Source organism: Ambystoma mexicanum, chromosome 6q (genome assembly GCF_040938575.1).
Source record: "Ambystoma mexicanum isolate Mex_15411 chromosome 6q, UKY_AmexF1_1, whole genome shotgun sequence".
Classification (NCBI taxonomy): domain Eukaryota; kingdom Metazoa; phylum Chordata; class Amphibia; order Caudata; family Ambystomatidae; genus Ambystoma; species Ambystoma mexicanum.
Window position 1 is genome coordinate 62,513,869 of NC_090937.1, and position 14,923 is coordinate 62,528,791.

Below are 14,923 nucleotides of genomic sequence, written 5' to 3' on the forward strand. Positions count from 1 at the left end.
CCTGTTCCAAGTAATTAGGTTGGCCTTCTGAACTTCTGCGCCACCAGGACAGAGTTCAGAAATCCGTCTTAACAGGATTGAAACTCTGGCTCCTTCTGCTTCTTCCCAGATGGCTGATATGCTGTTAAGTTCATAGGAAGAGTCAGTGGGCATTAATGGGTGCCTCTCCCACCACCTCTATTTCAGGTCGCTGATTTTCAGCAATCTGAATCCCCGTCTGGGGAGGTAGATGAGCGGTACTCAACACCTCATCTTCTGGATGCGGGGGTGGGGAGATCAGGTAGAGTTTCTTCTTGGGTAGGTGGAAAATAATTCCCAATTATGGCCTTCATTGTTGCGGCCGTTAGAGTATAATTAAGGTTTGCTGAAAGAACATTTTTCACTATAGGGTACTAGAGGCACTCGCTGTTATAACATTATTCCCCAAGTTTGGTACAGTTCCCGAGGTTGTAGGTTCTAGCAGATCGTTTGCAAAGGGACTCGGCTGGGGGAAGAAGAGCCCCCCCTGTTTTTGTACGGCCTGAATGAACCCCCCCCTTCCTTTGGTGCTAAGGGGTTAGGAGACATATTCATCTGGTGCTCTTTAACACTTGAGGCTTCCTACAACCCCGTACTACAGAGATTAAAGGGCTGCAACATAACATTTTATGTCAAGAGGGAAAGGGAAAAATCAGAAATAATTGGGATAAATTGAATAGGATTTTGTTAGAGGTTGATCAACATGCCGCTACCGGGAAGCACCAAAGGGTGTGCTTTTCACAGGCATGGCACCGATAAAGGTACAGTCAAGGAAAGATCTTCAAAGTGTCTAGAAGGAGAGCCAGCATGTATGCAGCTGCTGATAATGCTTGCCGAGGCTGCCACTGCATCCTTTATGGACACACGCCTTGACAGCAATTTCAGAAGGCTCAGAATAAAGTCCACTGTCTTCTCAGTGATTGACTTTGTCTCTCCATCTTCTAAAGCTATTTCATCTATGGAAGGTCCAGCTGAGAAGACATGAGCTTAGAGTAAGCAAAAAGTCAAGACACAAAGTTCAGGCATTACTGAGTATAGTGGATGAACCGGGCGAGGGGGCGAGGGACCAACAAAAACTAGATTCCTTATGAATCTCAGTAGATTTTTCAGGTCCTACAGCAGTCAGTCTGCTGGCTTAAAAAGGGGTGGTCAGAGCATTAATTGGATTACACAGTGGTTTCAAAGAAAAAATAATGCACACAGGGAAAATGCTGTCCTATACTTATAGAGCAGCTCCCTTAAGTTATGATGAATTATACCAAGCTCAAAGTTGAGGTACTACTTTTGGACTCAGTTTGATTGTTTCTCCTCTTCCCCCTCCCTTTCTTCTTACCTCATGTTTCCCAACACATTCATTTATACATGTCCAACTCTTGGCGCCGACACATCTGTCAGCTGGCTTGGCAAAACCAGTTCACTCCCCTGACATACTAGGGAGTGTTTATTACAAGCTATTCTGGTGAAAGCCTCCACACTACAAGAGCCCGCTTGTACCCATCTAATGTCACCACGCAACCACACACTCATTACTTAGAATTATGCATCACCTGGTCTAGATATTGCCATCACAGTAAAGGATTTCTGAGCTTTACTTTCCCAACACTTTCCCTCATGCTTTCCAGTAACTAATCACATTAAAGAAACAGGCATTCCTACCTCCACAACATATTACCCCCGTCACCCCATTGAAACCATCTTTGCCCTTCTGTATTGTTAGTCTGCTGGCTAACGCCGCCTCCCCACTCCCCCACTCCCAAACCCTTTCTTATCTCCATCCCACCCTGCTCCTCCTCTTTAGTATCAACAGACTAAGGTCTGGCAACACCCTGGCAAGGTCACAATATTGCCCCGCTTGGACAAGGATCAGGCGCCATAAGACGACTACAGTCGTTATGGGCATAGTATATACGTTCCATAAAAGAACATCTGTAGATGCATCAGTATGTACTGAAACACATCAGGAGGAAATATTTTTCCATAGAGGATTTTAGATTTATAGCTTTAACTATGAATTCTGTCAAATCTTCTTTACACCATGTTCTTATAAATTTGTGGCCAACCCCACAAACCTTGTGTTGCCAGGAATTCAGGCGCTTGGAATAAACTTTATGTCATTGATTCATACAGGTAATTCAAAGCATCTTTATGAAGATCCCAACTCACCTCCATTGTGGTTTATACTGTTTGATTCTATGAGGGCCACGTTGATCGGCCGCCGGGAGGAAAAACGGTCGTCGTCGCTGTCCAACTCATTTTCCCAATTGGCTGCTTCCCCCTCATCGTTGAAGTTTTCATTGCCACCCTGGTTTGCAAGGTAGTCATTTCCATCGTCCTTGCGACAAAAAACAGCCACCCCGTAGATGCTATTGTGACCAATTTGGTTGCTGGTGATATGTGGAAGGCTGGACGACATTATCCATACACCACAGCCTTTGTTGCCTAGGACAGTAAACAGAAAATGAATGATGATTTACGCTTATCACATTTTAGGTTCCATCATACAATTGACAAAATGTGATCTAGGTTTTACATAAAAGGTCTACATTTATTATCTATGAAATATTTGCCACAGCACATACTGGCTTGCATCACAATAAAAACCACTTAGACTGCATCATCTTCAAATTCTGTTGCATTATCTACAAAGCGGTCACCCTGAAGTTCACAAGATACCTCACTGACAAACTTAGCATATCCGGAGGCCTGAGATCACCCAGGAGTAAGAGCATATGCAGACTTGAACTGTCAATGCAGGAAGGAAATACAAGAAAACAGGCCTTCATCTACGTCGCACAACTCTGGAACCTCATCCCTGTCAATATCAGACTTTTACCGCCTTGCGTCTATGGTTCCAGAAGGAACTCTTCAAGGCCTTCCTTTCCAAGGAATGGCTTCTCCCCAACACCTATGTCCAAACAGCCTCCACTCCACACCCTACCTCAGACTGGGCGATCAGCTCCCACCGTTTCATCCCCTGATTGCTTGTACATCCCTTGCTACCAAACTGACCCCTTTCCCCTCCCGTTATCTCCTCCCTCCCTTGTTTCTCTGCTTCCCTCCATGATCCTCCTTGCATGATTGTAAATTGCTCGGTTGCTTCCTGAAGCTACGTCCTTGCTCAGTAAATACCCTAATAGTAACAATAAGACATGTTGCTGATTATGTTCGAGTTAGGCAATGGGTACATCTCTCATCCCTTGAGACGCAAAAGACATCTGGCACTATAAGAACCTTCCTTAACTATGATTAAGGCATTACGAACAAAGGGTCTATTCAAAGGCCTTTACTTTTTCCTCTGAAGCCTTTTCTGAAAACTGTAAGGGTGCAGAAGTAACGATCGGACACAAAGGTGACAGTTTTGGTTATAAACCTTTCTTAATCCGTACAAGAGTTGGAAAATTATGTTGCTGTCCCTAAACCTAAGAGGGGTTTCTCTGCCTCAAAGAAATCCAAAGAAAATGTCAGATGTCAAATAGTCGGTCACTGTCATGCCGAAAAACATGCTGCTGACCCTAACATGAATAATTTAAATCTAATGTATAGGGGAGACGGACAACCCCCCCCCCCTCAACTGAGTACAGATAACATGATAGGCAGATCAATGGTTCCAGTATTGCAGAAATCAAAATTATAGTGCCACTATTTTTAGGTAAAAAAGTGCATGCGGCGCATATTTGGGTTAGAATGACCCAGGACGTGAATGAAGAGTGCTTCAGGTATTACACACATCATGAATATGTAAAATAATATTATGAAAAAGAGATAGAAAGTGAAAAATGCTTAAATAAGTGAATGATGAGTCCTGGTATGGTAGCACAGTGGCTGACTGGGATATATTTCAAAATGGATGCTCAAACATAAAATGGTGTCTTAAGGGCAGGTGTGGAAGTTGTGACTCATGCTGATAAAGGAATGATCTTTGACAGAATCCCGCTGTGAGATAATTATGTCTGGAAGATTACATTTGGCCCTTGGCAGGAAAACCAGACAAGATTCATAATGAGAAGGGCATGATGTACTTTTTGAAGACCGATTTGACTGCATTACTTGGCATCAAATAAATGAACTTATTTGTATTTCCATGGCATGAGACACTGACTAAACATGGCAGAACGTCGAAGAGTAGTAGGAATTGACAAGTGGTGTGATAATAATTGTTCTTGGCAAAAGATGAAGAATGTGTAATAGTGTTCAGCTAGGGTTTAAAATAGCCTATCAGTATATGTGTCAGATAGCAATTGTTTTCCAACTATGAGCTCATGTGGGCTTGGTGAGTAACAGATAATCCACCCAATAAAAATATAGGGAGGGCTTTTCTCTGGCTAAAAGGACTGAGATATATGCTCTGACAAGGTAGTAATTTGCATGCGGGTATTGCATCATTCAAATGAGCTTATATAAGCAGGTGAAGGCAGAATGACTGTGCTTTTCCAGAAGTGTCTTGTAACATCAGCTAATAAAAGACTGCTGTGAAAAACCATCTGGGAGTCTGTTGCTTTGTTCCTGTCTCAGAGTAGGAGTTCACAGATGCCATAAAGCTTGATGGGATGTAAAAGGACCTGTAACACTCACCTGGTATCCACAGGGACATCACTGAGCCTGTTCTGACCTCTTACAACCTTAAACCCTTCCCAGGAGGCTATTCGACTGGAGACTTGGCCTTGTTTTCTTGGATAGTGTGCTCTCTGTCCTGCCTTCAGCGCAGGGGCATGTTGATTGATGCAGGCTTGTTGCTGCCTAGTTACTTCACTGGCAATAGTCCGACAGGTAAGTATATTGAGTCTTTTGAACAGTTCTCCAACTTCTAACTTCTAGACAACGTGTGTCAGGGTGCTGGTGGGATTTCCAATGGTTGTAATAGCCCAGCCGGTTTCTGCTTGGATGACTTGTTTTGAGCACACACTCCAGAAGGTAGGATGAATTGGATAAGGCCTTTATGCCACAAGGGCCACCAATAATTTAGTTTTACCTTGGCTAGGGTTTTAGCGATTCCGGGGTGGGTCTCGATCAAGGAATCATGATAACCGGACATGACTTGTTCTCGTAGTTCTTGGTTTCGTAAGAATAAATGATTCCTGAAGTAGGGCAACTGATCTTTTATCATGTAATGTTCTCCTTGTGCACTCCACGCTTGTAATTGCTCCGGACTCATCAGGTTTTGGATTTCTTCATGTAATTCTTTGAGTTATGGTTGCTGTGATTCCTAGGAGCTTGTCACTCGGGATGATTGCTATTGGGGCAGGGGTCCGATACCCTTGCTCTTCCACCCGCATACGGGAAAGGGCATCGGCCTTCTCGTTTTTCACCCCTGGCCGAAATGTAATCACGTAGTCATATTCAGCAAAAAAAGAGCCCAACATAGTTGTCGCGAGGATTGGGCCTTTGCCGTTTTTAGGTACTGGAGGTTCCGGTGGTCAGTTATTACGGTGATTGTGTGTCTGGTGCCCAAGAGGTAGTGCCGCCATGCCTTAAAGGCTGACTTAATGGCCAGGAGTTCTTTGTCTGTGATAGCGTAATTGAGTTCAGGGGGTGTAAATTTGCACGACCAGAAGACAACCGGGTGTAACTGGCCCGTTTCGGGGTCCTTTTGTGAGAGGACGGCTCCCATAGCCATGCTTGAGGCGTCCGTTTCCACCAGGTATGGGAGATCAGGGCGAGGGTGGCGTAAGATTGGGGCAGATGTAAATCTTGCTTTGAGTTCCTGGAAAGCCTCCTCGGCTTCTGTCGTCCACTGGAACTTTTTGTTGCTTTTCCTTAGTAATGACGTGATGGGATGCACGATTTGCGAAAATCCTGGGATGAACCGGCAGTAGAAGTTTGCAAAACCCAGCATACTTTGAACCCTCTTGAATGAATTTGGGCATGGCCAGTTCGGGATAGCATCTACCTTGTCTACATCCATTCGGATTCCATTCGGGCTGAGAATAAAGCCCAGGAATTCCACCTCGGGGACGTGGAATGAGCATTTTTCGAGCTTGGCGTAGAGATGGTGTTGACGGAGTTTCTCCAATACGGATCGGACATGTTTAACGTGGTCCTGCTTTGATGCGGAATATGCTACGATATCGTCGATGTACACTAGAGCACAGACATCAATCAATTCCCGTAGGACATCGTTCATGAAGTATTGAAATGCAGCAGGCGCGTTGCAAAGGCCAAATGGCATAACTTGATATTCGTACAAGCCGTATTTGGTGCGAAAAGCGGTTTTCCATTTGTCCCTCTGTTTTATGCGAACAAGGTGATATGCCCCCCTCAGGTCTAGTTTTGTGTAGATTTTGGCATCTTTGACTTGATCAAGCAATTCAGGGATCAGTGGCAGGGGGTAGCAATTTTTTACGGTAATCTGGTTCAGTGCGCAATAGTCGATGCACGTTCTCAAGTCCCCCTCCTTTTTCGGTACGAAGAATAGAGGACTGGCTGCTGGAGACTTCGAGGGACGGATGAACCCGTTGGCCAGGTATTGGTCAAGATAGGCCTTCAGGTGCTGGTTTTCTGGTTCTGTGAGTGCGTAAATTCGCCCACAAGGGATTTGTGCGCCGGGTATCAGGTCGATTTGGCAATCGTATGGTCTATGCAGTGGCAGGGTATTAGCCTGTTCTTTCTGAAAGACATCTTGAAAGTCATGGTATTCACTTGGTAGGGTGCTGATTGCCACAGTCGCAAGCATGGAGGTTCTGGTGTCTATTGGTTGTTTCTCTTGGCGATAACATGTGTGGGCGCAAGCCTCGGGAAAGGCCAATTCTTTTGCTCGCCAATCGATTCAAGGATTGTTAGGTACCAACCATGGCATTCCCAAAATCAACCGGAACTGTGGTGCCTTAATGAGGTCGAAAACGATAGATTCTGGATGTCCATCCTGGCAGAGAATGGTTGAAGCTGCAGTGCATTGGGATACTGGACCAGAAGCTATTTCTGTGCCGTCGACTGTGGTAACAGTGTCAGTGGTTGATTTAGGGCGTAATGGAAGCCCCATCTTTGCCGCAAGATCCTGGTCGATGTAATTCCCAACTGCTCCACTGTCTATGTACGCTCTTACTGCGTGCATCCGAGATAGTTGTTGGTGACTGATCAAGACCACAGATAGTGCAAAATGGGAGGTCTGTAGTTCACTTTCTTCGCTCGACAAGTGGACCCCTACACTTGCCGGGCTGGGGAGTTTTCAGATTCCTTGATGGTATCTTCCTTGTCCGTGGCCCCTACCATCCTCCTCGGTGGCTTCACAGGGCACTCTTTAAGGAAATGACCTGACCTTCCGCAGTACAGACATAACTGCTGCTGTCTCCTTTTATCCCTTTCCGCTTTAGTCAAGGGGGATCTGACCCCCCGATTTGCATTGGTTCTCCTGAACCTTCCGTTGTTCGGGCAGTATTGTCCTTTGAACGCACATACATAGGGTGAGGGTCCGGTCTGGTTCGATCTGCTCTTCGGTCCCGCAACCTATGATACAGTTTAACAACAAGGTCAATGAATTCTGAGCAGTCTTTCGGGGGTTCACTACTTGTGCAAGAACATCCTTGAGCTCCCCCCGCATCCCCTGATTAAATAACGTGGTTCTCTTCTCCACTGGCCATTCTGCTTCAACTATGAGTCTATTGAACGTGGCTATGTATGTTAATAGGCGTTGATTCCCTTGGCGTAGGGACAGAAGTTCGTTGTCTAATACCTGCCCATGAGTACTATGGGCGAACAGCTTTTCCATCTCCTGCTGAAAGCCCCTGAAGTCATGCAGCAAAGGATCGTCTTGGGCCACAAAGGGTACAGACCAGTCCGCGGCACTACCACTCAAGTAGGATAGCACAAAAGCGACCCTTGATTGGTCATTCGGAAAGGCCCCTGGCCTACAAAGGAAGTGCAGGTGGCACTGGTTCATGAATGTTGCAAACCTCTTGGGATCCCCCATAAATCGTTCGGGCGGGGCCAAGGGAACTGCCCCAGGAAGGGTTATCTGAACGGGATTGGTTGATGGCGCTGCCATCGAGGGCACGCTTCCCGGCAATGGTGCATGTCCTGCTTGTGACTGGAGAAGTTGCCGGCTTAAATCATCAGTGCGTTCTTTGGCTATCAGCTCTCTCCTCAGGGTGTTGGTCTCCTGCCTGGCTGCATGTACTTCGGAACGTAGCTGCCCCAACATGTGGGCTAGCTGGTCGGTTTCTGAAGTTTCCATGACGCCCAGGTGGATTTTGATGTGAGGCTTTGCGTTCTGTAACGCTCAACTGGTATCCACGGGGGACGTCACTCAACCTGTTCTGACCTCTTACGACCTTGAACCCTTCCCTGGAGGCTATTCGACTGGAGACTGGGCCTTGTTTTCTTGGATAGTGTGCTCTCCGTCCTGCCTTCAGCACAGCGGTGTGTTGATTGATGCGGGCTCGTTGCTGCCTAGTTACTTCACTGGCAAGAGTCCGACAGGTTAGTATAATGAGTCTTTTGAACAGTTCTCTAACTTTGTTCCTTTCCTTCCTTAGATGATGGCCGGCGTCCGGGGATGGTGGCGTGCTGCTGAGATGAGTAGCGCTGAAGGTGAGTGAGAGCGCGATGCACCCCTTTCGTATTTGCATTGAACTGAGTTCTTTTTCTGTGTCTTTTAGGTGCCGCGACGTTTTCAGCGTGGATGCCGGTTATGAAGAACAAATGCGGTGGGTAAGCGTGGTATGCGGCGCCTCAAGATGCTTCCACGCTAACCTGGAGTTTCTTTTCCCTCTTGCAGATGGATAAGAAGTTCCGGAGACAGAGTACCCCCAGAGCGGCTGGGATTCAGGTAAGCGTTTGAAGCTCGTACAGTATTTAAAAATAAGCGAAGATTTGCAGAATGCTTACTAATGCCTTTTAATTAGGAAGCGGCGTGCCGGGATGGGAATGACACCGCCGAAGATGCCCGCAGAACAGAAGGAGCAATAACTGATGGGCAGAAGCGCCGCAAGGTAAGGCTGTTCCTAACAGTGTTCTTGTTCTTGCAGGAGCTGAGCGCAGAGGAAAGATGCAGGCCTACTGGAGACCGATCAGAACACAGAACGCAAAGCATGTTTCTCAGCCTGGGTGTGGCTTAAATAGTCTCTGGGTATCCCAGGTGCCTCTGGGCAGAACCACACCCAAAGGACTAGACTGCACATGCAGTTCTGGGAACTGAAATATGTGGGAGCATCCATCTTGTCCCCATCAATGCACTACAAGTCCAATCCCCAATGTTATTCTACGGGATTGAGTGAGTCTGGTGCCGCAAGCGCCAAGTTGGACTCCAAGTGGGTCTTTGGAGGGATGGAGAGGCCCTTGAGGGCAATGTAGGTGATCATGGCCTGGCTCCAGCCTGACATCTTGGAGGGCTGGGGACATGAGGGGCTGGAATCATGACAGGACCCACCTATACAGTAATGTGCAAGGATGTTATAACTACAACTAAAGAGTTGATAACAGTTCTTGCCAACAGAAAGTTCCCAATGTCTCAGATTGTCAACTAACAAAAGACATGTTCTACATTTTTATATTCCAATGACCAGGGTTTGGCTCCATTCCCATGGATTTTCAACGTCTTTCCCAAATGTTGCACAATGAAAGTTCCCAGCTTTCCTGGTAACACTACTTCTTCGTTCACAGAGGGTTTAGGTCTGGTTCACTCTTCTACCAAACATAGCCCCAGGGATAACGACAGACAGCCTCTTTTATTATCTTCCTTTTACAACTGCTGGGGTCCCAGACCCCTTGCATGTGTTTTACCTTATTCTGAGACCTTCATACGGGTGCGAGTCCTAGACTCGCAATGGTATATCAGCTTGGTGTACTCTCCTGCCAAGAAGATCTTCTTTTCTTGTTTGTCTTTTCTGCTTTCAGGGTCCCAGACCACCTTATTCTCTGGTGCTCATATAGGTGTGGGTCCCAGACTCACTCGCAGTACAGTATCACAATAGCTTGGTTTACTCCCCTGCCAAGTATATATATTTGGTTTCCTTCTCAGTGGATGGCCCTCTACATGTTGCTTTTCCTCTGCTATTTCGTGTTATCTTTGACCAATAAAGCACTGCAAGTGACTAGACCGTTCACTCTGATTGTCTGGAGTGAGCTTCATACTCCTGGGCATCTTCTTTGTTACAGCACTTGTATTCAAACTATATGGAAACCAAGTTGTGTTCTCTGGTACCTTAGTTCTAACATATTAGGTTGTGTGAGAAACCAGGAATGAGACACGGACACAAAGGACTCAAAATTATTGCTATAAACTTTTATTAAATAATAAAAGGGTTGGAAAAATGCCTCACTATCCCTATTCTAAGAGGAACTTCCCTACCTCAACCAAAACTAAGGGTCTGTCAGGTGTCAAGATGTCCAAGGCAAAATGTCCTGTATCCGAAATCCTATCCTAGCCCTCTCATTCTAAAAACGACCTCTAAAGTGTTATGGATGTTGTCTCTGACTTTGAACATGCGCAAATGTTCAAGTTCAACAAAAGATAACTCCAAAAAGGATTCTAAAATAATATTCACAGTTCCTGGGGGAATGATTCCCTCCCCAAGTTTCTTTCCAGAACAAACAATGAACTGTCACTGCTTCCCTATGCAGCTGGTCTGTAGCTGGCTTCTTGTATTATCTCCTCGCCGGCAGTGCTCTCCGGCCCCAGCTCTCTGTCCCCTCTGCTTTCTGGTCTGCTCTACTGGCCAGGAGTGCTTATGGCAGCTGTTCTTCTCGCAGCCACCACTCGGCTGCCTTCAGGTTTTCCTCCCGGATTGGGACACCGTCCGCTCTGCACTACAACCTGCATTTTCCATTGTTTTCCAAGTTGGCACTTGGGAAAAGAAGTTCCTTTCGCTTCTCAGCTGCGGGTGATTTAAACTCCTGCTTCCAGGTTGGGAGATGTCTTGCACAAATCACATTCTTCACAACACTAGACTGCACATAATGGTTCAAAATCTCCCTCATGGCAGTCCACTTCCTCGTCTGAGTACATGCTGCTTTACTAGGTTTAAAATGTTCACAAGTTCTGTCAGCAGCTTTTTCAGGACATTGTAGGAAACTATCACAATATGCCATAAAAGCATCGGGAATGGAGGGGTATCCCTAGAAGGGAAGGGGGGAGGGGAGACCATTTTTCATCTTATGATGTCTGTCCATCTCTGAGGGTCACCTACCCTCATGTGATCCTCCTTTGTATCACCACTTTCAGGATCAGGTCGCTGATGTCGTTCCCATGACGCATGAGGAGAGGCTACCTCTGGGAAACGAGTGATGACATTATCAGATTTATCACATACCCTTCCTTCAACTCTCTGGCTTCCCCCCCCCAAGGCTTCCCCTCCTTGATTTGAATAAGAGTTTTAGCATTGAGATCCGTTCTCATACTAGGGTTTTTTTTTCCGCCACGTGTGAGACCCATTGGGCAAACTGGGGAATGCCACTTCCTATAACTAATTGGGCCGGTAGACGGGGGATCACTGTCACTAGAAGACCTAATTCTTTTCCCAAGATGGTCATGGGGATTTGTCTTTGTGGGTGTTTCTCAATGGGGCTATGAACACAGCTTTCTCTCCATTTCCCCATCCTCTTCCAACCCTGGAAAGTAATTCTGTTCTTACGGCACACTCCTTGCTCCCACTCCCTAATTGGGCCCAGATAGCATTCCCTCCTGGGATAGCAGGAATTCTATGGGTGGTTTTGCCTCTGGTGTATAGCAACACATGGTGTTTTCTCCATTTTTATTTTTCCTCACTTAGGGCGATGTCTCTCTAGGTTCTCTTCTCAGTCTGAGCGGATTTCACTACGTTGGGCATAGAGGATACTCATAAAATGGTTCGGCTTTCACTTCCCGTCTTTGCCCATCCTGTCTCGGTTCTTTTAACAAGGGTGTCGTGGGGAAATCAATCCTATTCAAGGGGCAAGGCCTCGACGGATGACCATATTCTCCACAAGAGAAACCTAACTTCTGATCTAAGGTAGGAGATGGGGATATAACAGATGGTATAACTCAGTTTTCACCCTCTATCACCATAGCGTTAAAACCTGGTCCACTACCTTTAGGTCTACCAGGTGTCTCTGGTCCCTGTAAATTACTGAGGGGTGTCCCTGGGATAGATGTTTCTTGCTACTCTTGGTCTAAATGGCAATACCCTGGAGGGAATCCAAATTCTTCCCTGCAGGGATCCAATTTGTTTCTTGAATCCCTACTCTGCAGTTTAAGAAGACTCTGAAAACTGGGCTCCCGCTCCAGACTCAAATTAAGGATGAGATCTTGGATGCCTGGAAGGAGCCGACCAGATTGCGGTTTTGGATTTCCTGGCTAAGCGGTACCCTCTTCAGGGTGAAGAGAAGCTCCTGCCTCAGATGGTGCGGGTCGATGACATTCTCCCTATCCCGGTGGATCGCTCTTCCATTGCCCAGGAGGAGGCCATTAAGGATGGGATAGATAGGAAGGTGTCCTTGTGGAAGGCATATGCTGGGGGGCACTTGTCATTGCGCTCTGCCACGCATTCTTCTTATACTGCTGAGATGCCGGTTGATGGTCTGAGGACTGTCTCAAAGGACTTGCAGGAAGAATCCAACACTAATCCCCACATCCAGATGGTCCGTTCGCAGCTGGAATTTGTGTCGGACCTGGAGTACAATGGGGCCAAGGCTGCGGCCATGACAATGGGTTCAACTGTTTCAAGTCACCAGCATTTACATCTTCGAGACTGGAAGACGGACTCACATCAGATGGCCGTCACCCTGAATATTCCCTCCAAGGGGCATACTTTCTTTGGGGACTCATTGGTGAATGAGATGCACAAAGTGTTAGGGGCGGATAAGCATGCAGGGAAGTTGGGAAAGAAGCTTGATCTGAAGCATGCCTCGCAACATTGTGACAAGTTTAAACCTGGGATGCCTTGATACGCTACTCAAAGGCCTGGCTGTGAGCTGCCTGATGGGTTCGTAAGTGCAGCGCCCATCAGATGGCCGCAAGCCACTGAAGTCCTGATGCTGATCTGGTGTGGATTCGTCTTCAGAGGTTCTGGAAGGTTTGGACTCATCTCTCCAGGGACCCTTGAGCAAACTGGACTGTGGGGTGGGGCTGCCGCCTAGAGTTCAGCTTACCCTCTGTGCCATCAACAGTTGTCAGGAAACCACTACCTCAGTTTGATGAAGCGATCAGCCATGCAGCAGGCTATGGACGATCTTCTAAGAAAAGGGTGGTGACGCCAGTCCCTCGCAGTGAGAGGGGTCTGGGTTCTTATGCCATCGCCTTCCGGGTCCCCAAGCCAGGGAGGAAACTTTGCTTGATCATAGACCTGAAGAGGGTGAATTGTCAGATTGTTAGTGCCACTTGTAGATGGAATGATTGCAACGGGTTGTTCCCTCGTGTAGAATAGAGACTTCTTGGCATCTCTCAACCTCCAGGATGCTTTTTTTTTATGTTCCAGTCTGGGGGCCTCACCAGTGCTTTCTGTGATTCTCAGGTTGGGGGTGGGAGGCTGGTTTGCATTATCAATTCCGAACCATTTCAGGTAGAAGTCTGCACCAGAGATTTTTATGAAGATCTTGTGGACCGTCTTGGACATTTTGCATCTCCGTGGAGTCCAGGTTTTCCTGTAACAGGATAAGGACGTCCTTGTCCTGCCGCCTCTGGGTCCATCTGCATCGGATTGGCCAGGTTCTCCATGACTCAGGTTTTTTGATGAACTGATGCAAGTCCAATCTATCGCCGTCCCAGGATCTCCAGTTTATTGGTGCCCGTTTTTTTGGACAGGGAAGGTGGGACAGGGTTCTGTTGTCCAAGGACAGAGCCGTCAACCTGGCAAAGACTCTCAGGACTCTGTTGGCCACCTCAGAAACGCCAGCGAGGGAGTTTCTCAAATCCTTGGTCACATGGCATCTGGCGTCTTCCTGGTGCCATGGGCCCATCTTAATCTGCACCGCCTTTTGTATCATCTTCACCTGTACTGGAGGGAGGTCGAGCAGGACTTTGACCGCTGTCTTCCAGTACTCCCCTCCCTTCAGAAGGACCCGAGATGGTGGTTGCAGCCAGGGATCCTCCTGAAGTGCTTCCCCCTGTCCCAGCCCTGGCCGATCACCCTTACCACTGACTCCAGCAAAAGTGGCTGAATGGCAGTTCTGCCCTGCCAGGGGGAATGGCTGAGCTGGGAGGCTTCACAATCATCCTATTGGAGGGAGATGACGGCAGTCTTTCAGGCACTCAAGGCCTTTTGGCCTTTTCTGAGGGGGGAGTCATGGCGGTGCAGACCGACAACACCACGACTGTGTCCTATGTCAACAGGCAGGGGGGCTGCCGCTCACTGTCACTGGGGGTCCTGGCAATCTCACTGTAGTCTGGGCAGAGCCAAACCACCTGTCGATCAAGGCTGCTCACATCAGCGGTCTACACAACACTGTGGCAGACAAGCTTAGCAGGGTATTCCCATCCAGGCAATGGGTGTTGCGGAAGATGTATCTGTCTGTTTCTCCCTAGATGGCTCAGACGGCCCCATTCTGCTCCCAAATTTCTTGCCCAGGAGCTTGGCGGATGGATGTGTTGTCCTTTCCATGGCCTAGGGGTCTCCTTTATGCTTTCCCTCTACTTTCCCCCCCACTGCCACTGATCCAGCCCCTGTTCAAAATCAGGGACTTTGACATGTTAGTGTTTCTGGTTGCTCCCATCTGGCCATGCAGGGGCTGGTTTCCCTTGTTGTTGGCGTTGGTAGTGGAACTGGGTCTTTCTCTGCCGCAGTTTCCGGCCCTGGTTGTTTCAGCTCAGGGGAAGAGATTTGCATGGGGGGCTTGGAAAGTTTAAAGGGGAAGACTGAGGGCCAAGAGGCTTTCCGTCAGTGTGGTGGACTCAATCCAAGGGGACATGCAACCATCCATGGTGAAATCGTACTCTAGGCACTGGGATGTGGTTCAGGTCTGGTGCGCTAGGATTGGTTTCCGGGAGGGTGGGTTATGG

General features: G+C 47.5%; 1 protein-coding gene across 1 annotated transcript in view; it reads right to left on the reverse strand.

The window, feature by feature from the left end:
• The window catches only part of FBXO10 (F-box protein 10), a 794,278-nt gene that overhangs the window by 73,161 nt on the left and 706,194 nt on the right, over positions 1-14,923 (reverse strand). The window contains exon 8 of the mRNA XM_069630484.1: positions 2,182-2,457. Coding sequence (XP_069486585.1) covers positions 2,182-2,457 — 276 coding nt within the window. The remainder of the gene's footprint in view (positions 1-2,181; positions 2,458-14,923) is intronic.